This window comes from Mastomys coucha, unplaced genomic scaffold, assembly GCF_008632895.1.
Source record: "Mastomys coucha isolate ucsf_1 unplaced genomic scaffold, UCSF_Mcou_1 pScaffold6, whole genome shotgun sequence".
Lineage (NCBI taxonomy): Eukaryota > Metazoa > Chordata > Mammalia > Rodentia > Muridae > Mastomys > Mastomys coucha.
This window is the reverse complement of record NW_022196912.1, coordinates 79952566-79976226: the sequence shown is the minus strand read 5'-3', so window position 1 is coordinate 79976226 and position 23661 is coordinate 79952566. Positions and strand designations below refer to the sequence as shown.

Here is a 23661-nt window from a genome sequence, read left to right as displayed (position 1 = left end):
CCTGGAACTCACTCTGTAGACCAGGCTGGCTTCGAACTCAGAAATCCACCTGCCTCTGCCTCCCAAGTTAATATTTGCTTCTTGAGACAGTCTTGCTGTGAGCATAAAGATGGCACAGAGCTGTCCATCCTGGCTCAGTCTTGAAGATGCTTTGTTATTTTACATTATTTATATATTGGCTTAATGTGTGTGGGCATGAGTCCTATGACACTTGTGGAGTTCAGAGGACAACCTGTAAGAATCAGTTCTCTGGGTGTGGGTTCTGGGGACCAAATTCCGGTTTGTTAGGTTCTTACAATGAGACAGACTATTCCACTTCAACTTTCTGTCATCACTCTTGATACACATGCTTCTACTAATCTTGTATTATAGAGAACCTGGGTCTTTCTAAGTTTATTTTGTGTGTATGTGGGGGAGGGCTCAGAAGACAGTTTGCAGGAGCCTGTTTTCTCCTGCTGTTCAGGACACATGGATTAAACCTAGATCATTAGACTATCCTCTAGGCTTAAACATGAGTCTTTTGAAAAGCTTGGCCCCCAGACTAGGGTAAGAGCTAAGATTTGAATCCAGATAATAAGATGTCATAACCCATACACTATCCTCACCAGATAGTAGGTTGTAACTAATAGGTCCTGGTAGCTATTCCCGACGTGGCTTGAAGCTTTCAAAGGCATGGCAAAAAAGCATTCTATCGGGCAACTGCTTATATTATGCTTAAGGTCTATATAATCTTTTCTGTGTATTCTGTAATGGGAGAAAGGTTAGAATGAATCTATCTGCCATATATACTATGTAGTTGTAGCCCTTTAGTACTTGAAATTTTAAAATCTGCTTTTTGAGAATGAGATATAAAATACAGTGTTTGCTTTATCTCTTCATTATTACTATTAAAAATTATAGCAGCTAGCACAAAAAGATTGTTTCTAAGTTTCTTGGTTTTGAGACAAGGTCTTACTATCTGACCAGACTGGCCTTGAACTCGTGAACGCAAGGGACCCTCCTGCCTCTGACTATAATAATGGCAGGCTCCATTTTCTTTCTTTTCTTGAGGCAGGGTCCCATGTATCTTAGCATAGGTATGAATTTACCATATTCCTGGCCATGGCCTTGATGCCTCTCAGTGCTAGGATTTTAGGTGTGCAAATGCAGTTTATGTGGTGTGTGGAACAGAGCCCAGTGGTTTGTGTGTATCAGTCAAGCACTCTACCTACTGAGGTACAGCCTCAGCTCCAGACTCCATTTCTAATTTTAGATCTTTTCTACTTGAGGGAAAATGATTGAACTAATCAGCTTTTTTCTTTGTAGTTTCTTGCAGAGCATAAATTACTGGGAAACATAAAAAATGTAGCTAAGACTGCTAATAAGGACCATTTAGTTAATGCCTATAACCATCTGTTTGAAAGTAAGGTAAGTGATGATACCCTATTAAGAGAACTTCATTTAGAAATTTTATTTCTACACACAAATTTTAAGTGCAGTTTTCTTTTTGAAGAGTAAGTTGGGGTTTTTCCACCTATAGATTTTCTTAGCTGTGACCATAATTGGGCTTTCATATCAAGCAAGGCTAATTTAAAAGGTGGTTTGATGTTTGGGGTATTTTTAAAGGAACCATTTTTTGTTGGTTTTTGGTTTTTTTTTTTTAATTTCCTAGTGGTATAAATTGACACAACAAATTCTTTTTTTTTTTTTTTCTGAGACATGGATTTCTGAATAGCCCTGGCTGTCCTGGAACTCACTCTGTAGACCAGGCTGGCCTCAAACTCAGAAATCCACCTGCCCCTGCCTCCAAGTGCTAGGATTAAAGGTATGTGCCACCACTGCGGGGCTACAACAAATTCTTAAATCATAAATCCATTAAGTCAGTTGGCATTCTCTACAGTATTATAATATGTTGTTGTTAAAGAATTTACTGGTTTAGATAGCCTTTAAGAAAAACAGATTTTAAAACATTTTTAACATTTACTATAAAGTGATCATCATCTACAAGAAAATTCTTATGGAAGGAGCTATGAGTGTACACATCTCTTAGAGTTGCTTGTCTGAAGGTCATGACACTTGTTTAGAATTTATGTTATGCAGTGGTTTAAGGGTCATGATTTATTGACTTTATATTTAAATGGGCAATACTTGGTTTTTAGATGATCCCCTTGGATAGGTGATGTTTGTTCCACTCACTGATAATGTGTCTTCGTTGTCCTGGAAGGGAACTCTGGATACTCTTCCTAGGTGCCAGCTTGTCCTCAGTACTCATCTTAAAATGTGTTTTTACAGCGATTCAAGGGTACTGAAACTCTAAGCAAAGTGTCTGAACAGGTGAAAAACGTGAAGCTTAGTGACGAGAAACCCAAAGAAGCCAAGTCTGAAGAGACTCTTGATGAGGTGTGTATATATTTTACCTTTCTCTTCTTTTTTTCTTCTTTATGTACTACTAAGGATTGAACCTAAGCCCTCATGAATGGTAGACAAGTGTTATGCCATTGAACTAACCGAAAGTACTTGTGTCAATTGAGAAGGGCTTCACTAAGTTATACAGGCTGGCCTCCATCACCTGACTAGCAGTCATTAAAAGCCTGATAACCTTCACCTAACATGTGCTTTAAACCTAAATAAACTAAGGCATGGTTGAATGAAGCCACTTTTTTAGAACTAAGCTGTGATTTGGACTACAGTGACTTCATATTCTTAGTATAGAAATAAAACAAAGAGCTAGTAGCCTCTAGTTAGAGCTCCCAAGCTCTCTGAACTATTTTAAGAACCTGATTCTGCAGCCACGGGTGGATTAAAGAAACTTCAAGCTATTTTTAGTCCTTCTAATGAACATGGTGTGCCTGGCTATGGAAAACAGTCCATACTTGGTTTTAAGTCATGAGTTCATGTCTAAGTGTTCCCAGCCCAAGTTTTACGTTGTTGTATAAAGTTTGAAAAATCGGGTAAAATCTTTTGGGGGTTTGTTTGTTGATGAGATATGGTTTTATTTGTGGTCTAGGTTGGCTTAAAATTCTTCATTCTTGTGCCTTAACTGGTACAAGAATTATACTGGTTAAGCTGTAAGCTCATTCATTGCAAGCAGTCATTATCAACTTTTAAAGCATTTGGATATGTTTTCACAGAGTGTAAGTTAAGGTGTTATCTAAGTTAGTTAAGATGTAGTTAAGTCAGAAAGCCAGTTAATTTCATAGAATTTTTTTCCTATTGGTCAGAAAGCACAAATTAATGTTTATAGGTATGTACACATAAAGCAATTTGGATCGATTTATTATAAGACAAGATAGATAGCATATTATTGAAGAGTTAAGAAAAAGGGTGGTGGTACGTATTTTTAATCCCGGCACAGGAGGCAGAGGAAGGCCTATCTCTGTAACTTCGACGCCAGCCCGGTCTACAGAGTGAGTACCAAAGCAGTAAAGGCTATGTAAGGCATACCTTGGCCCCCCAAAATTTGTATAGAAAGGTTTTTCTACTAAAAATACAATTTCTTAAGAGCCAAAAGCAATTCAGAGAATCTTAAAGAATAATTGTTTTTTAAGATTTATTTATTTATTATATGTAAGTACACTGTAGCTGTCTTCGGACACACCACTAGAGTGTGTCAGATCTTGTTATGGATGGTTGTGAGCCACCATGTGGTTGCTGGGATTTGAACTCAGGACCTTCGGAAGAGCAATCAGTGCTCTTAACCACTGAGCCATCTCTCCAGCCCCTTAAAGGATAATTTTTAAGACCTGTAGCTTTGACACTTAGAAGCTCTATGAATACTTGAATGCTTAATTCTTCTTTTATTTCTCCTGTGTAGAAATAAGACTTGGGGGGAAAAAAGAAGAAAGAAAAAGCAGGCTCTTGTTTCATTATTAAGTTGGAAACACTAAAGTCAAAAATACATTCTTTCCTTCTTTCTAGATCTCTCCCTTACTGATCCTGTGCTCATCTCTGTTATTTCTAAGCTTGTACTTTGGAACAAGAGGAAAATAATGAAGAAATCGAGCAGAAAGTGCTCTGGTCTAAATTCATGTGAAGTTGGACAATTTTGACCAAAGTCACAAGGCAGTAATTTAAAATTCAGAATGCAGTTTATTGCTCTCGCGGGTACTCATGTGGCTAACAAGATGTATTTCTTTTGTGTAACTGACTGGCCTAGAAAGTTCACAGGTCTGCTCTCTGCCTCTTTGAGTGCTAGGATTAAAGGTGTCCTGGGTCCATCTAAGATTCCTTAGTAGTCATATTCAGGTTGTGGGTGGAGGCAGCATAAGTATTAATTTTCATTAGCTAGGATGAAAAAAATCTAGTAATACAATTATTGGTAACACTACAACTCAAATTTGTGTGTCAGGGAATCATAATACCGTAGTAATTTAGTAGTATTTTTCTGAGAATTTATGGTTTGGAATGGTAGTTGTACCTTAAGAATTTTAGTTTCCAAAGATGCTCTAAGTTATATGGCTTTCAGTTATGGCCTTGTGTTTGAATAGTATTCTCACCATTTGGTTGAAATTTTCTTATAGACTTGGCTACTGGTAGTTTATCACTTTGATCTGACTATGATAATGTTTCTGTCATCTTCTAAAAAGGACATATATAACTATGTGCATTTATTTTTAGGGTCCACCAAAATATACAAAATCTATTCTAAAAAAGGGAGATAAAACCAACTTTCCTAAAAAGGGAGATGTTGTTCACTGCTGGTATACAGGGACACTTCCAGATGGAACTGTTTTTGATACTAATATTCAAACAAGTAAGTGTTAACTTTCATGCAGTAGACAGATGGCATTCTTTTCTTTGCTTTTACTTTTCCCTGATGTCGTTTGTACCAGGATTTTCTTGGCAGTATTCTACCATTCATGGGTTGCTGGCTGGCTAATCTTGATTATTTGGCAAGCAAAGGATAAGGAACTTGAAAGCTTTGTGTGTCTTAGATCTCTTGAAATTGTTAGAGATTTGGTTTGGCTGTCAGCTGTGGTGCTCCTAATGGTATCCTCTCAACTCCTGGTAATACTTTTGTGGCCATGACTGAGGGAGGTCAGTACTCTCTGCCTGCTTTGCTAGTAGCAGAGCAAACAGGAGTGAGGAACTTGTTCCTATGAAAAAAAATTAACATTTTGCATATAATCGCCTCTTAAAGGGTCCCCCAAACTGTCAACACAGTGACAGTAAGGAAAAACTTAGCAGTGTATCAGAATGCTTTAGGATTTTAATGTAAAAGAGAAAATAAAAATGAGCTGGGTGTGACAGCTCATACCTTCAGTCCCAGCACTTTGGAGATAAAAGGCAGAAATTCACTGCAAGTTCAGGGTCTCAGTCATAAGTTCTATGCCAGCTACACTGAGATTCTACCTTAGTGGCAGAAAGAAAGCAATTGAACATGTTAATTAGTGGTCCTGATCCTCTGTGTGTGTTGTCTTGAGGTTATATGCAGCTATAAGTATACATACATACAGGTATCACAAAACATACTTCAAACCATGTATTAAAATTACTTTTGTACTTGACTGTAGTTCTTAACTGCCTAATATTACAGTTTAGAAAGTAATTAAAACAAAAGTATGTGATTAAAAGGAAAATCTGTTTTGCAGGTTCAAAGAAGAAGAAAAATGCCAAGCCTTTAAGTTTTAAGGTTGGCGTAGGCAAGGTTATCAGAGGAGTAAGTAAAGATGGCAAATGAATATATAGGTATTCTAAACACATGCTGTTTGTGTTGTAAGGCTGTAAAGAGTTTGGATTGTGGGGAAGGGGAGCACTTTGTGATGGACCACTTTGCCTAGCATATGAAAGATCCTACCAAGGTTAGATTCTAAATGTATCTTAGATATTATTCTGTAGCTACGAAGAAACATGATGACCAAGACAACGCTTATAAAATGTAGGTTTGCATAGTTTCAGAGGCTCTTTTAGTTCATTAACCTCATAGCCAGGAGCATAAAGACAGGGTACTGAAATAGTAGCTGAGAATTTTACATCCTGATGTGCAAGTACCAGGCTGGAAACTGGGCCTAGGATGTGCTTTTGAAACCTCAAAGACCACCTCCAGCAATACACCTCTAAACAAGGCTACCTTTTTTTTTAAATGAATTTTTAATTTTATATACATTGGTATTTTTCCTGCATTTATGTTCATGTGAGGATGTTTGCCCTGGAGCTGAACCAGGATCCTCTGTAAGAGTAGTCAACTCAGCTCTTAACCATTGAGCCATCTCTTCAGCCCCTAGTCATACTTTCTTGATCCTTTCAGTCATCAGCTGAGGACGATGCACCTAAATGACCCTATATAAAGAGGGCATTCTCGCACACAAACACATTTTTTAAAATCCAAAAATAAGGGTTGGTGATACAACAAAAATAATTCTTGAAGTCAGACAGATGTCATACTATCCTTGCTGACTGATCTGGTACAGGTTTTCCACATGTCAATTTCCTCATCTATAAAAGTAAGAATCCTGGGCCTGGCATGCTGGCTCACACCCTATTATCTAGGAGGTGCTGACTCAGAGATCTAAGTTCTGGTACACCTGAACTGAAAAAAATATTTACAAACCCCAGAGGTATAAGCTGAGTATAATTTAATAGGGACTCATACACTTATATATAGTATAGTTTTTCTTAGTAAGGTACTGTGTCTGAAAACAGTCTTCCACATTTAGGCTTTTTATAAAACATTACATAGCTTTTTTTGTCACATATAATGAAAATATCTATTGAAATATTTGTAGGAACAAGTACAAGGTTTGATCTCTAACTCAACAAGGAAAAAAAAGAAAAAAGGCTGAGGGGAGCCTACAAGGCCAGGGCTACATAGACCAGGGTCTGTCTCAGAACACACGCATAAATATTCTCTGTTGTGTATATGCTGTGTATGAATATCCATAAAGGTTAGAAGAGGGGGTTCTGTCTTCTCCAAGTTCCCATAACTTCTGAGCCATCTCTAGCCCCATTAGAATTAAAAAATAGGTATATATTGTTCTCTGATTATATATTTTTTGAAAATTGCCATAATTTATTTTGCTTTTAGTGGGATGAAGCACTCTTGACTATGAGTAAAGGAGAAAAGGCTCGTCTGGAGATTGAACCAGAATGGGCCTATGGAAAGAAAGGACAGCCCGATGCCAAGTATCCTTTTTCCTTTATAGCACACACCCTCCCCACCCCAAGTTTGCCACCGAGTGTTTTAACCTGAATTCTTGGATTCAAGATTCTTATGCCCACAAGTTGTTCTTGGACCTCCATTGGCATGTTGTGGGTATGTATGTGATCACAGACTGGTGGGCTGTCCAAGCAATCCACCATATCAAGACTCCTTTCCAGATAGTCTTCCTGATGTGGGCAATACCCTTCATCACTTGCTGAGGGCAGGACACTGGCTGGCTGGTATTTTCTGTCAATGCACAGTAGTCAGATCTTGTCCTGCTCTTTTTTCCCCCTCCTCTTTGTGTTGTAGTTTTATTTAGAGAATTCAAAAACTTAGAAATGGAACAGTTTACCATGGAACAGTGGAATGTGAAGGAGGCCACAGGACAAACAATGTTAGTAAGCATTTATTAAGGATTACAGCATTTTTATGATAGGGCTCAGTTTGTCCAACATTTACAAAAAAGCAAAAAGGCAATGATTCTAGACCACTTTAGACTAAATTGATCTAATTAAGTGGAAAAGTAATTTTAGATGATTCCATTCTTGGTGGCCAAATTCGTTTTGAAACTGTAATTTGTAAATGATAAGGAGTAAGGTTTGAGGTTGGGAGTCCTCCCCCCGTAGTTTTCAAAATGTTAAATTCATCTCTTGTGAAATCATAAGACTGCATGAAGAAAGCTTTCTCACTCTTTGTTTCTTAGAGTTTGTGTAGACCAGGCTGTCCTCAGGTCTGGCTCTACCTTCCGAGTGCTGGTATTTAAAGCTGTGCAGCACTAAGCACACCTAACCTTGCCTTTTAGTTCACAGTAGATGACATGTTCTGCCAACATTTTTGAATACAGTGCAACCTTCATAAGATACTGGCTAGTTTGGTAGCATTAGTGAGGTATTGATCATCAAGTATACTTATAAGAAACTCAAGTTAGCCTGAGTCAGATACAAACCTGTCCTCTTAAATCTACTTTTAGAATCTCTGGGTTACCCTAGAACTTTTAATTTTGATACTCTGATTTTACAATTCTAATATGCTATGGTTTAGTGATTAGGGGAGAGGCACTTTTCAAATTTTCCTTGACCATTTCCCACAGAATTCCACCAAATACCAAACTCACTTTTGAAGTGGAATTAGTAGATATTGACTAAAACCAGTACTTCAGACATCAGCAAAAATAAAAACCTACTGTGGCTAATTAGAGCTTGTTACTATTGTAAGGGAAGAGTCAACTGGAAAATTTAAAGAGTTAAAGCTTGTTTACTTGATCTCAACTTTTAAGAAACATAATCCCCTGTAACTCCCTTTAAGTCTCAGATATTTTCCTACAACCATGTAAAGTATTCAAGAGAGCTGCTTTTCCTTTTACCTCGTAAAATAAAAGGCTCAATAAAAACGTCATGGATTGTCTTGACTGACTTATTTATTCTGTGTTTTGTATTCTAACTAGGTAAGAACTCAGTGACTCTGTCCAAAAAGTTGAACTGCTAATCAAAGTGGCTAGCTTTGTCAAGGACATTTAAAATATAATAATACTTCAAGGTGAAAGTTAAAAGGCACAGAACTTGAAACAAAACCAAAACAACAAAAACATTCTGGTAAGATCTAAATTTGGAGAAAAGTTACTTCAAGACAATGTTAGTCTATTTTATGTACCTCCCCCAAATGAATTCATAAACAATTGCTGCATGAGTCTTCATTTTTATTACAAAAATGATAAGTTTGATCAAAATGAAAGCTTGCTCATTTACATGAATATTCTAGATACAACTCTCCTAAAACATACTTTGATATTTCACTTCTTAACAGGATGGTGACATTACACTTTCTCACTTATAATCTAGTCAAAGGCAGAGCATGTCAACAGTTCATCTATCCTGGAGTTAGAGCCAAATTCCCCAGTATAACTGAAACATAGACAACCTTAGGGTTTAAGGTTAAAAGTCAATTTTTTAAAAGTCTGTTTTTATAGGAGGCAAAATTCTCAATAACCAGCCCTTATTTTTTTTCTTCCAAATCTTTTAACTGACATGATTTACAGTCAGTTTTTTCTCCCTACAGTTAAGGCTACAAATCTCCTGCATGAGATGCAAAAGAATTCTAGACCAATTAATGCAAAAAAATAAGATAAAATAAAAAATAAAAATAAAAAAAATATTTCTCCAATAAAAAGTAAAATTTAAAAATGGTAGGAAAGTTTCTATGGTACACTATTAACTGACATTTCTTGCTATTAACTAAACAAATGTTACACAGAAACTGGGAGGACACATTATCAAATACAACAAGTATATACTATGTTTACATCCTTCAAAAAAAATAATTCCACATATCATAAGTCATCTGAAATTTACATTTTCCCATCAGGTTGGAGGTGGAGGATAATACTGTCCATAATTCCAAGGATTCTGATAATTGTACTGAAAAGGTAAAAGCAAACACGTCACCACAATAGAATCACAGTTATGATCCACATATAAAAGTTCGATAATAGGTACTGATTAAATTCCCCACTGCAAAGAATAAATGGTGCAGACTTACCTGATACCAGGCACTGTAATTATATGCAGCTTGATTTGCCTGTAAATCCCCATCAATGATCTGTGCTGATGACATATCTTCTGTGTGTGCTTTCTTTTCTTCTGGTTCTTCTGAGCTGTATGTAGAAAAAAAAAGCTCAAAATTCCCACATATATGAACTTTCCTAGATGATTATACAATGCATGTACATTTGTTTTAGTAATGTCAACCATCTTTTGGGAGCAAGATACTGTCATTAGATAGCTAATAAAGAAAAAGTATGGTAAACAGACTGAAACCTAAACTCAGTTTACCTTTCTTTATGGAGCAATCTCTGAAACTTCTCCAACCTAAGAATTTCACACCATTGATCTAATACATTTGAATTGATATCTAGATTAGCTGCCTAGAGCATAAGGGACTGATCCCTGTCCTCAAAGGACTAACAACAGTAGCTTACAATTTCATGTACTAGATTTCAGATTCTTCTGGAATAATAAAATCTCTTTCTGCACAGGTCCTTTTTTTTTTTTTTTTTTTTTTTTTTTTTTTTGGTTTTTTGAGACAGGGTTTCTCTGTATAGCCCTGGCTATCCTGGAACTCACTCTGTAGACCAGGCTGGCCTCGAACTCAGAAATCCGCCTGCCTCTGCCTCCCAAGTGCTGGGATTAAAGGTGTGCGCCACAACCGCCCGGCCCATTTTTAGCTTTCTTACACTCCATAAATCTACAACTCTCCATTTATACAGAGTAACTCAACTCCTTGGTGGAAAATTATATGCTTTAATCCTTATGCCAGAATGGCAAATATGCCTACTGTTGTTGCATTTGTCTTTGATTTTTAGATGAATGACTTGTCAGGCATGGTAGTCCTGCCCTGGAACTCACTCTGTGTAGACCAGGCTGACCTCGACATTTTTAATTCTTAATACATAAAAATCAGACTGTCTAGACACTATTCATGTCTCTGCATAAGCATACATAGCTAAGCGCATACACACACACACACACACACACACACACACAATGCTGAGATGAACTAACTTTACAGCACAAAATTACTTCTAATTCTCTACAGCAACATAACCCCACTGTGATCGCCACCAGATTGCCTTGAGCTGTCATTCTAACTGTAAGGCTTTCCCTTAGGGTAATAGACTACGTACTATTCCAATCAGACACATGTTACTGTTAATGCCCTCAACTTTAGGGTAAGTGGCCCAACTCCACTCATCCTAACAGCATTCTAACTTGATTTTAGACCTTAAGGAGTCTAAGGCTGAAGGTGGCTGGCTACTTGTTTCTGAGATAAACTATTGATGTTTTTTATTTTTTTCAAACCATAAAGTTTACATTTCACAATATAGAGATAACTCAAAATGTATTTTAAAGGCATTTTCATATTGAAATATTTTCTCTTAAGTATCCTTTCCTAGCCGAGCACACGCCTTTAATACCAGCACTAGGGAGGCAGAGGTAGGTGGATTTCTGAGTTCGTGGCCAACCTGGTCTATAGAGTGAGTTCCAGGAAAGCCAGGGCTACACAGAGAAATCCTGTCTTGAAAAAAACCAGCCCCCCCCCCCCAAAGTATCCTTTCCTGATTCATCAAGAAGTTACATACCCATTTTCAGCTTTTCTTTTTAAAGTATCCTGTTCTTTTAGAAGTGTTTGATGTTCATCATATGCATTCAGAAGCCTGAGGGGGGAGAAAGAAAACCATTTTGGGATATATATAAATTTTAAAAAGATCTAAAATTAATTCCATGAGAAAACAGATCCTATAAATTTCTAAATGTGGTCTTTGTCTTATCTTTTTAAGATTTAAATCTTTCTTATTTATTCATTTATTTATTTATTTTATATATAAGTACACTGAAGCTGTCTTCAGACACACCCGAAGAGGGCATCAGATCTCATTAGAGATGGTTGAGTCACCCAGTGGTTGGTTTGAACTCAGGACCTCTGGAAGAGCAGTCAGTGCTTTTAACCACTGAACCATCTCTCCAGCCCCCTAAGATTTAAATCTTAGTCCTGATATCTTGATTCTCTACACTTAAATTATATTCAAGAACCTACATAGCATCCTTTCATTGAACCAGTAATTTGTCTGGCCACTACTACCAAATCAAAGTGATAGTTCATTTAAGTTTGTAGATGCCAGCTCTAAAAGTTTACTGTTGATAGCAGAAGCTCTGAACCTCAAAGGCAAAATACTCAAGATCCTAGTTTTGGCCAGGTGTGGTATTTATGCCGTTAATCCTAGAACTCAGAAAGCTGATAGCCAGCTAGGGCTACAATTTAAAAACCAAAATTCTTTGTTCTGTAGAAGTAGGTTCAGTGGATCTGTGGGTAAAGCACTTACCTACCACATACAAGGCCTTGGCTTCCATAGTTAGACTACGTACTATTCCAATCAGACACATGTTACTGTTAACATGTATTTCCCATCACTATGTCTGAACTCTTCATCAGAATCCGGTAAGAACTAAATGAGATGACCTCTTCTAGAAAGCATGACAAATCTATTTTGATCCATACAGATCAAGTATATGCTATTTCATGTACTTTCGTTGGACTATAGAATCACACCATCCAAACTAAAAGCTAGCATTATCTAACATCTTCCGTACACGTTCTTCAGTGGAAAAACAGAAGACATTGACTATATAGCATACCAAGTAGTTAGAAACAGAAACTATTAAAACAAGGTCTCATTTCATCCTTCTAATACATAACTTGGATAAAAAGTTTGGATAGCTGAGTGGGCCTCCGTCTACTAAAACAAAATTATATATATTCATTAACTGGCTATGAAACTTATACTACACAAATATACTAAGCAAGGCTTCAAGAACTGAAATACTAGCTGCTGTGTTATGCTGAAAACTTACCATCAAAACATATCCACATACATAAACACACAAGTTTAGTGTGGTTTCCATGGAAATTATTCTAAATCAGATCAGCAAAGGCACATGTTTATCAGGCATTGGATTATATTACAGCAACAGATAAAGACCTGAACTTTACAGATGTTCTAGACTGTATTTCTACTTTCAGGATTATCAAACTTAAATTGTAAGCTTAGATCCACACCTATCTTTACATCACACTTAACTTTCAGCTTTTTTATGATTTAATAGGGAAAGGACACTAGGCAAGATCTGTGCAATCACATTATCTACCTTCTTTTCAAAACTGAGATAAAATGGCATTTCTATTCCAGATTAGTACCATCCTAGTTCTGTGAATGTTGAGGAACGTATCAGGGCCTTGTACATGACAGACAAGTACCCCATCACTGAACTTTACCTCAACTACAGCCATCCTACCTACCAACCTTCATGTGTGTCTCATAGTTCAATCTTTATCTCAATTCTCTTTTTGTGGGGCCCACATGGAGGAACGAGAGAATGAACTGCTACAAGTTGTCTTCTGACCGCCACATGTGCACCATGGCATATTCACACACAAAATTGACTTAAAACAGGAAAATAGTTTTGAAGGGATGATAAATGTGTGATCCTATACACACATTTACAAAACTGAATTACCCCTCCATGTTTATTATCCTAAACACTTTTAACTTTGGCATTAGGTACAATAAGGCAGTTCAGCACATAAAGCATGTAGTAAGCCTGGTTATCTGAATCTCTTTCCTGGCACCTATGCAAATGGTTGGAGAAAAAACCCCAGGGAAGCTGTCTTCTGACCTTACCTACATCTTGAAACATATGCACTTTCCCATACCTACACATCAGAAATTTTTAACAATAAACTTAGCAATGTACCAACGTATAATAACCACCAAATTCTCATCATAAAATAACAATGCTCATGTTCCATTAAGATGATCATGATTTAGGATCTTACTTATTAACATCTGAACCAAAATCTTCAAGGAATTCCACTTTTCTTTGAGAAAATGTAATTCTCATTTTAATAGGCAATGAACCATGTATGGCTTTGTCAAAGCAATTGAGGATATTTTCTTCATTTTGCTTGAGGTCACAACTGTATTCCATTTCAAGTAAATTGAGGTATAACTTTGTGTTCTCCTGAGTAAAAAGCAGTATCAATTAATAACATTCCTACAATATTTTGATTAAAGCATAAATATTTAAGATTAAAACATACTCATGTCTGTTTTCAGTGAGTATATAACAAAAATATATTCTTCAGGAAATATGCTTCCTGTCCTGAGGTACTGGGTGCTGAGTACAGTACAGAAATATTCTATTACTGGGTCACAATCCTTATGTTTCTTTAGCAATACTGATAGGTTATGACACCACCCCCTATTATTTCCCATAGTGTGCAAGTTGTTCTTATATGCTAATCAATTGAAGTTCATTATCCTATGTTAATTAACTAGATATGACCAAACATAAAAATTTGAAAATACAATATAAAAGGATAATAATCTGTATACTACACCTCTAATTGTGACTATAAATAATTATTATAAACTTGTATCATCAGCAGGCCCAATAAAGTTTAAAGTCTACAAAATAAGCCTGATGTGATAGCATATGCCTTTAATCCCAGCACTCAGGAGGCAGAGACAGGCAGATCCCTATGAGTTTGAGGAGAGTCTGGTCTACAAAACAAGCCCAGGACAAGCAAGGCTGGTTACATTTACAAACCCTGTCTTAAAAAATAACAGCAACAACAACAATAACAACAAAATCAACAATGAAATCAAACACTACAATCCTAAAAATAAGACACTTCCACTAGTTTTTATTCCATATTATATAAAAGGAACTACTTGCAAGATGAGTATCACTATATTGCTTTGTTTGCTACTGTTATGCTTTTGTTCATAAGTGCTGCTCCAAGCCATTTATCTTTAACAATCAAGTTTCTACAATTTTTGGAAGTTAATTACAAAGATCACAATATGTACAACTTTAATCAAGTAACCATAATATTCACACACTTTAAATGCAAAGAAAGAAAAAAATATTAAAAAAAAAAATGGCAACATCAGTTTAGAGGGACTGTTGTCCTCATTTAGTAATAAATATATTACTGTATAGACCACATCTTTCATCACAGTTGCCAAAGGGAAAAAGTACTAGCTTTTTATGAACGATGTTGTTAAAAAAATGTGCATACCTTATCCTTTTCGATTGCTTCCAAAAGTACCTTTCTTGATTTTGGAAGATTTTTCTGTATTTTGAAAAGATGTCGGGCTAGTTTGATAGCATAAAATGACGACTCATTATTTGATTTGGCATTCTTTATAGCATCTTGAAGCAAATGTTCAGCTTCTTCCATATTTCCATGCCGTCGTTCTAAACTTACTCTCCGCAATCGAACCATTGCCAATCCTAGAACACATTCTTCAAACGTTCTCAAGATGATCCTGGCTTCATTAATATTCCCTAAAATAGTAATTATGTATTTATACTTTTGTTTAAATTTCTAAAATAGACTTTATATCAATCACTGAAAAACATTAGCCTGCAATCTAAATCTACCTTGGGATAGGGAGTAAACACCCATGCTTACTTATTTTGTACTGTCTACAGCTGCTCTTAGGATATGGCAAGGCTGAACTGTTAAGGAAACAATAAAGCTTTTATAGAAGTAATTGCCAAATTCTTCTTTAAACCTCCCTTAGTTCTCAATTCCTGTAACTCCATACTGACACAAAGTCCTAAAACATCAATTGAGGGGCTAAAAGTAAGATTCACCAGTCAGGAACACAGGCTGCTCTTGCAGAGAACCCTAGTTCATTTCTCAGCACCCTCAACCATCTGTTTAGTGCAGTCCCTGAAATTCCCATGCCCTCTACTGGTATCTAAAAACACTACCTACAGATAGACATGCAGGCAAAACACCCATTCACATAAAGTAAATACATAAATTAATTAAATCAATTGAACATTTTTTTTCCTTACCCTGTTGTTCCTCAAAAGCTGCCCAGAGCATGTGTGCCATGGGTTTCTTTGGGAGATGAACAGTACAGGCTCTGCTGAAGACATGCCTCACTCCTTCAATGCTATGGTTTTCCATGTACTTGGCATACTACATACAAAAAAACAGGAAATACTGAATAATTTACAGTTGAACATGTGATGGATTAAATATGTGACAGAACGATAAAATTCTATTTTTAAACCCATTCAGCACCTTTATTGAACCACTAGACTAGTTTCTGTAAGGAAGGACGAAGAGAGGCAACGAGGTTGGCATATGCAGCAGTCAAATCTGGTTGCAAGCAGACCATCTCCTAATGCAACAGATATAGTTATATGAACAACATTCAACAGAAGTACAAAAAAGGTTAGTCACTAGATCAATGTTATAATGTATTCAAGTTAAATACACTCTATCATTTTCTTACCTTAATCCAAAACTCCTCATAGAGGGCACAAGATATGACACATCTTTCAAAGAGAACCACAACTCTTTCATGAGTCCCATTTTCAATTTCGAATTCTAAGTATTCTTTCCAGTTTTTTAGCTGAGCCTTTTCCAATGGTTTCACATGAAAATAAGGTCTTTTAATCTGTAAAAATATTATATGGCAATAAAAGTAAACCAAAATCAAACTATTTGAAGTATAATGAAATAATTTTAAATACAAAGAAAATATTTTAAAACTCATTACTATTTTGAAGTGTGTGTGTGTGTGTGTGTGTGTGTGTATGTGTGTCCTTAAGACAAAGTCTGTACATAGCCCTGGCTGTCTTGGAACTCACTATATAGACCAAGCTGGTCTTTTAGAGAGTCCTTGTTTTTATTACTAAGGTAAGCTATATTGTTTATTTATCAAAACTATTTTACAGCCAGCCACAACAGACACATATATCTATTCACAAGCTAGGCCAGGCCACAAAAGGAAATGATAACTTATAAAAACAAAGCTACACCAAACCTTAAGATTGGGGCTGAGGAAGCTAAGCTGCAGGTCAGTAAGTAGGGTTAGAAGAACTGAAGAGGAAACATGAGAAAAAAGTATATCTACTATACTGAGGATAGTACGAATCTGTGAACTACTGAAATGCATACTTCAAATACACAAATAGTTTGGCATGTGAAGTATACCTTACAAACAGAAAATAGCTCAATTCGTAAGACAAAAACATTATTCACCTACAGAGGGTTGGATGCGTTATTTTTAATTTTTGAAATAAAAGTCTAATGTAGAAAGGCTGACATAGAACTTATTATGTAACTGAAGATGACTCACAATTATTGAACCTTTTTCTCCAGCTTCCAAGTGCTAAGATTATAAGACTTGGCATCCAATCTGGTCTTTACGTGGTGCTGGGATCAAACTCAGGGATTCATGTATATTGGTCAAGCAGTCTACAAACTGGACCCCAGCCCTTAGAACAGCTGTTTGACTGTCCACAGGATTTAACTCAATAAAGTTGATTTTTAAGGAATTCACATTAATTAGGAATCTTGCACTTGAAATATAAATGTAGTAAGATTCTAAAGCTGGTCATGAAAAATATTAAGTAAAACTGAGATGCACACTTTGAATTATTACTAATACACAAAGAAAAATTCAAAATGGTGTCACTACTATAAGAAAAAAAATCTTATTTTTATATTTTAAAGACTATTATAAAACAAAACACTTACACCTTCTTCAAATGTCCACCTCTTACTAACTTCATGCTCATTATAATTAAACATTTCTTGATGAATTTCAATGATTCTATGTCTCATGTTTTCTATTTCAGTAATTAGCTTGAAAAAAAAAAGAAAAAAATTAAATCTTAAAAATTACATACTAAAAATTCTCTACAGCACACACTTAAGTATCTCCTACAGATATTTTATTCTTCAGTAGGGAAGAGTATTTGTTAAATAATTTTGTTTGTTTTATTTTGTTTTTGTGAGACAGGGTCTCTATATATATAGTGCTAGCTAACCTAAAACACATTATGGAGACCAGGTTGTCCTGAACTAATGCGAGATCCAACTGACTCTGCCTCCCAAATGCTGGCATTAATGGTATGTGCCACCACACCTTGCTTTAAAAATGATTTATAACACAACTTCAAAAAGCCAATTTCTTATGTATTTTCTACAATAGTAATAGTAGATTGCAATCACAGTAAAATATTTTTTCTAGACTAAGTTACTTCCAGGTGTCTTACGGTAAAACTTTCTCCTTGAAATTCATTCTTAAATCACATTGATCTAAATGCCCAGACCTTATCATCCTTCCATGCACACTACCTAGTTTCTTATCCATTGACCATGTGATTCAGAGGGTTACCTTTGCTGGATCAGTTATGTCTTCAATTCCTGATGGAAGGTCATCACCAGGAGGTCCATCATCACCACTGTGTCCATTTACAGAAGCTAGTTCCCTTCTCAGCTGAATAAACTGTTCACCAGTTAAAAGATCTCTAGGCAAGTTATTTTGTACATGTTCTTTAAATCTAAAGGAAGAATTAAAAACCACTGTCAGATACCTCCTACATATTATTCCTTCAAATAAACAGAGAAACGACTCAAAGATAACATTTCTCTTTTTCTGTAGTAAATCCTACCACTATAATATAAAATATGTGCTATATTTTCCACTCTGTCTTTGCAGTGGAATGTAGAGGACAACAAATTCAAATTCTATTTCTCTTCTCGAAATTTTAGTCTATAAAACAGAACATATCTATTTTGCAAATTTAAATGAAACATAGATAATCCATATTAAAATTCTAAAGCGGTCACATACCCATTACTTACTCCTTCATTCATTAACAATCCAATGACATTAGCTTAATTAAGGTCACCAATTACCATACATGTAAAGTATAATTTGTTCTTCAATACAGCCTCTATCTTCAGCACTCGAGGCTGCTAACCATATCTTCTTACTCTTAGAATTGTCTTCATTGCTTGGTTTATGAGGTGCCACTTCCTTGGTTTTCCTCCAAATCTCTGATTGCTGCTTGAACTACTTTGGATCCCCATTATTACTGGCATTAGCCCTATGTTTCCAAGAATTATCTTTTATTCTCATACTTTTTATATACTTTCTTGCTAAAGTCATTAACAGAGCTTGAAGTAATTATATATCAACAAAACTTAAAACTAAAACAGAAGTCCAAAACTGTAAAATCACAGATTACTATATCCAGCTGTCAACAGTCTACAGAAAAAGAACACGTCATTTTACATATGAACATAAAAAGTTTTACTACTATATAAAAACTTAAAACTTTTTGTCTTTTCAGACACTGACTCACTAGCTGATACTGGCCTAAAACTCAAGATCTTTTTACTTGCATCACAGATTATAAACAATATACTGTTACATCTAGCTAACACATTTTCAATAAAAAGTCATTTCACTATTTTATCAATTACTTAATAATAATAATTATTATTTTAACAGAAACAAGGTTTCTCTGTGCAAAAGAGCCCTGGGTGTCCTGGACTCACTCTGTACACCAAGTTGGCCTCCAACTCACAGAGATCAACCAGCCTCTATACCCCACCCCACGCTGGGGTTAAAGGCCATGGCACCATGCCCCATGCCTTTTCTTTATTCCTTTCTTTTCTTTCTTTCCTTCTTTCTCTTTCTACCTATCTATCTTTTTATTGTTTTTGTAAACACTACTTTATATACTACAATTTTAACTGTAAAGAGTAGCTAAACTGCAGGTCAGTGGTGGCACATGCCTTTAATCTCAGCACTTGGGAGGCAGAGGCAGGTGGATTTCTGAGTTCAAGGTCAGCCTGGTCTACAAAGTGAGTTCCAGGACAGCCAAGGCTATTCAGAGAAACCCTGTCTCAAAAAACCAAACAAGCAAACAAACAAACAAACAAAAAAAACAAAAAACAAAAAAAAGTAAGAGTAGCTAAGCTATTTTCTATCTTGATTTTAAAATGGAATCTCCTATATTATATTTGTTTGTTTATTTATTGGGCCTGATTGTTTTTTAAGACAAAGTCTCATTTGTAGCTCTGCATGGCTTAGAACTCAGTGATCTGCCTGTGTCTAACTCCCCAGTGCTTGGATTAAAGGCATACTGCCTAGAACTCACCATATACCTGAAATGGGCTATGAAATGATAGCCCCATCACCAAGCAGTTTCCTAGTCTTTCCCAGTTATGTTATCATTCATATTCCATGCGATAACAGATCCTATTGATTCTATTTTCTAAATATATCTTTATGTCCTTAAGGGTCTTACAACTTCAAGTCATTTAATTCTCTTCCTCCATTGTTATTAGAAATGATTTAAGAAAAATAAAGTGACGTAAGCAGAATGTGGTGGTGACACATGCCTTTAATCCAAACATTGGAGAGGCAGAGGCAATCTAGTATTGGAAAGGTAGATGATAGTCTTCCTCAGGGCTTGCTGGCCAGCCAGTCTAACCAATGGATGAGCTCCAAGTCAGTGTGAGACCCTATCTCAAAGATAAGGTAAAGAGTGATCAAGAAAAACACAAGAGGGCTGGAGAAGAATACTTGCTGCTTGCTCTTTCAGAGGACCTGGTTTCCACCTCCAGCATCCTAACTGTAACTCCAATTCCATAGATAACAGAATTATATGTGATACACAGATGCATGTGTACGCAAAATACTCATACATAAAATGAAAACTCTGAAAGAAAAACACAAGACTTCAGCCTCTCAACCCCTGACAAGAGCATACATAAGTTTCCACCAATATGCAACTAATTAAAAAAATCCAACATTACTGGGTGTGATAGCACATATATTTAATCCCAGTAAGAGAAGCAGACATACAACACATATCTCTTTGAATTCAAGCCTAGATTGGCCCATAGATCAAGGTCCAGGCCAGCCAGCACTATACAATGAGTGAGACTTCGTCTCAAGAAAAAGCAGAACCAAACTAACCAAACAAACAAAAATTACACTCTTGAGCTGGAAAGATGGCTCAGCAATTAAGAACACCTGCTGGTCTTGCATAGAACCCAAGTTCATTTTCCATCACCCACAGGGCAGTTCACAACTGTCTGTAACTCAGTTCCAGGGGATGAACTGACACTTTCTTCTTGATTCTGTAGGCACTACGTACACATACACACACTGTGAGTATGTAGGTAAAACATACAATACACACAAGTAACAAAAATATTACATTACTTATTTTGGAGGGGGCAGTGAGTCAGGGAGCAACTTGTGACAGTGAGTGTTCTCCTTTCACAATGTGGGTACCAAAGACTGAACTTAGGTCATGAGACTTAGAATTAGGGGGCTGGAGAGATGGCTCAGAGGTTAAGAGCACTGACTGCTCTTCTGAAGGTCCTGAGTTCAATTCACAGCAATCACATGGTGGCTCACAACCATCTATAATGAGATCTGACGCTCTCTTCTGGAGTGTCTGAAGATAGCTACAGTGTACTTACATATAAAATAAATAACTTAAAAAAAAAAGACAAGACTTAGAATTAAAACCAATTACTCATCTTGCCAGGACACACATATTCATGCTGAAGCACACAGCAGGTTTCAGCACCCAGCAGGTTCCAGCACTTGGGAGGCAGAGGCAGGTGGATCTCTAGAGTTCAAGGCCACTGTAGCCAGGACACACATATTCATGCTGAAGCACCCAGCAGGTTTCAGCACCCAGCAGGTTCCAGCACTTGGGAGGCAGAGGCAGGTGGATCTCTAGAGTTCAAGGCCACTGTAGCCTACAGAGTGAGTTCCAGGACAGCCAAGGCTATACAGAAAATCATGTCTAGGAAATAAAATAAAATAAACCAAGCAGAATACTCACTGTAAAAAAGATTTGGACGTAGAAAGAGGGCTCACTAGCTAACAGCATGCATGCACCATTGTCACAGTATACCAGAGTTCAGTTCCCAGCACCCATGAGAGATCTGATGCGGTCTTCTGGATTCAACAGACAACTGCACACATGTGCACACATTACCATCCCAAGCCACAAAAAAGCCCCAAACCAAACCAACCAACCAAACAGAAACTTAAAAAGATATGGAAGAACTCAGTGGTAAATAAAAAGATTTAGAGAACACAGATTTCAACAATGGGGACTGTTTGAAACAAATTACCTCATCCCCAGGGATTTCTCTGTTTCCAGGTAATCATGAAATAACCAGCTCTGGCCATCTCCTGCTTCCCACTACTATGTTCTGAAGTAAGAACCAGATGATCATGGCACCTTTAAAATTGCTGTTACAATGGGAGACAGTGGAGCTCATGAGCTCAATCTCCAAAAAAACTGTTACAGTTAATGGTTTCTGGGGAAGAGTCAGTTATCTTTAAATGTGGCTGGCCTCATACCCCAAGTACACGGGCAACATAGGCAGTGAGCAGATGTAAAGTGTATAAGTAAAATAATAAATTAATTAAAATAAAAAACAAACACTAAATTTGGCAGAGGTAGGAAGGAATTAAGGAGTAAATATCAAAATACAATGCATGAAACTCTCAAAAAACATAAAATTTAAAAAAGCAATTGTTAACAGTAATAGAAAGCTATCATTTCCTGAATAAAGATCTTGTAATCTAAATGATACCATGGTCTATGAAAATACCTTGTCTCTGACATTCATCTGTCCCCCAGGCATACAAATACCAAGACTTATGTTAGTAATTTATTTCAGCAAGTGGGTACCTAAGTTATTATGTACTAAAAAGCTGTGCACTTGTTCTAGCTCATTAATAATAGAGACAGGATACTAACCTGGAATGTTTCTTTTTTCTTCCTGGTACCTATTTCTAACCCAAGTCTGTAACTTCTATTTTTAGCATATTATTTATTTATAGTAGTTTATAAATTTTCATTAAATCTACTTTTGAAGCCGGGTGGTGGTGGTGCGCGCCTTTAATCCCAGCACTTGGGAGGCAGAGGCAGGAGGATTTCTGAGTTCAAGGCCAGCCTAGTCTACAGAGTGAGTTCCAGGACAGCTGGGCAATACAGAGAAACTCTGTCTTGAAAAAACAAAAAAATAAAAACAAAAACAAAAAAAATCTACTTTTGAAATTCAGACTATCACTTAAAATTTTCTTCAATATACGACATTACTTATAACAATTAACAAAAACACAAATTAGGGTATGGTGGTACATACACACATAAAATCTTAGCACACAGAAGGTGGAGACTGGAGAATCACGAGTTCAAGGCCAACTGGGGTCACCTGAAACAGTCTCAAAAGAAAACAAACCAAAACAAAGTACATATGTTATATACATGTACAATATGAAGTTAAAAAAAAAAAAAAAAAACAGCAAAGACACAATCTCATACTTATTCAGACTTTCTGGGTTCTTAGCAATGAAATACCTTGCAGCTGAGCACCATGCACACACCTGCAACCACAGCACTCAGGAATCACAGGGAGGAAAAGATGGAAGTTCAAGGCACACGGGTGCCACACAGTGGGTTCAAGCTAGTTAATGCTACCTACCTATCAAGATCTTTCTCAAAAGAACAAAGAAACCAAAACCAAAACTATACATGTAAATCATGGTACAGAGAGTTCTTTTAAAAGTTACAATTACCTTGAAAAATTATGAAGTTATGTAATACAACTTATATCCAGAAAAATCAGAGTAAAATTTAAATACTTAACAAAGACAGAATAAGAAAAAAAGTTAACTTCTAAACTGCAATCTTTGCTGTTCTAGACATGTTTATGCACATCAGGAATGAACATTTTGTAAATCATTAAGTAGTTAAAAAGAAATTAAGGCAGACATGATTATAAGGTATATGTCTATAATCTCAGATCCTGTGATGCTGAGACAGAAGGACTGAAGATTCTAGGCCAGCATGGGAAACACGGCAACATATCTCAAAAAATGTGAAAAAAAAAAACCAAAACCCTTAATAACTGCCAGGCACCATATAAATTTAGTATTACTAATAATCATTCACTAAACTCTATTTTCTCATTTCATCATTGCTCTGAAGTACCTCACATATAAAATGAACAAGGAAAAATTTCCATATAAAACTATTAAATCACCAGGCAATGGTGGCACATGCCTTTAATTCCAGAACTTGGGAGGCAGAGGCAGGTGGATTTCTGAGTTCGAGGCCAGCCTG

At 36.3% G+C, this 23661-nt stretch overlaps 2 protein-coding genes and 1 non-coding gene across 7 annotated transcripts in view; 1 reads left to right on the top strand and 2 right to left on the bottom strand.

The window, feature by feature from the left end:
- The window catches only part of Fkbp3 (FKBP prolyl isomerase 3), an 11384-nt gene extending 2869 nt beyond the window's left edge, over window positions 1–8515 (top strand). The window contains exons 2-7 of the mRNA XM_031355255.1: window positions 1306–1407; window positions 2272–2379; window positions 4597–4732; window positions 5571–5638; window positions 7004–7101; window positions 8211–8515. Of these exons, the coding sequence (XP_031211115.1) occupies window positions 1306–1407; window positions 2272–2379; window positions 4597–4732; window positions 5571–5638; window positions 7004–7101; window positions 8211–8265 (567 nt within the window). The 3' untranslated portion in view covers window positions 8266–8515. The remainder of the gene's footprint in view (window positions 1–1305; window positions 1408–2271; window positions 2380–4596; window positions 4733–5570; window positions 5639–7003; window positions 7102–8210) is intronic.
- Prpf39 (pre-mRNA processing factor 39) overlaps window positions 7520–23661 on the bottom strand; it is a 29481-nt gene continuing 13339 nt past the window's right edge. For 3 of the 5 annotated variants that reach the window (XM_031355250.1, XM_031355251.1, XM_031355249.1), the window contains 9 exons: window positions 17883–18048; window positions 17240–17347; window positions 15990–16154; window positions 15544–15670; window positions 14756–15024; window positions 13508–13692; window positions 11256–11330; window positions 9656–9770; window positions 8799–9534 (listed from right to left, as the gene is read on the bottom strand). In XM_031355250.1, the coding sequence (XP_031211110.1) occupies window positions 9478–9534; window positions 9656–9770; window positions 11256–11330; window positions 13508–13692; window positions 14756–15024; window positions 15544–15670; window positions 15990–16154; window positions 17240–17347; window positions 17883–18048 (1267 nt within the window). In that variant the 3' untranslated portion in view covers window positions 8799–9477. Of the gene's footprint in view, window positions 9535–9655; window positions 9771–11255; window positions 11331–13507; window positions 13693–14755; window positions 15025–15543; window positions 15671–15989; window positions 16155–17239; window positions 17348–17882; window positions 18049–23661 lie in introns of all 5 variants that reach the window. The other 2 variants (XM_031355253.1, XM_031355254.1) reach the window with 1 other exon arrangement.
- Window positions 14616–14701, bottom strand: LOC116081364. Its single transcript, XR_004114853.1, has one exon. It is a non-coding gene; the product is annotated as a small nucleolar RNA SNORD127 (small nucleolar RNA).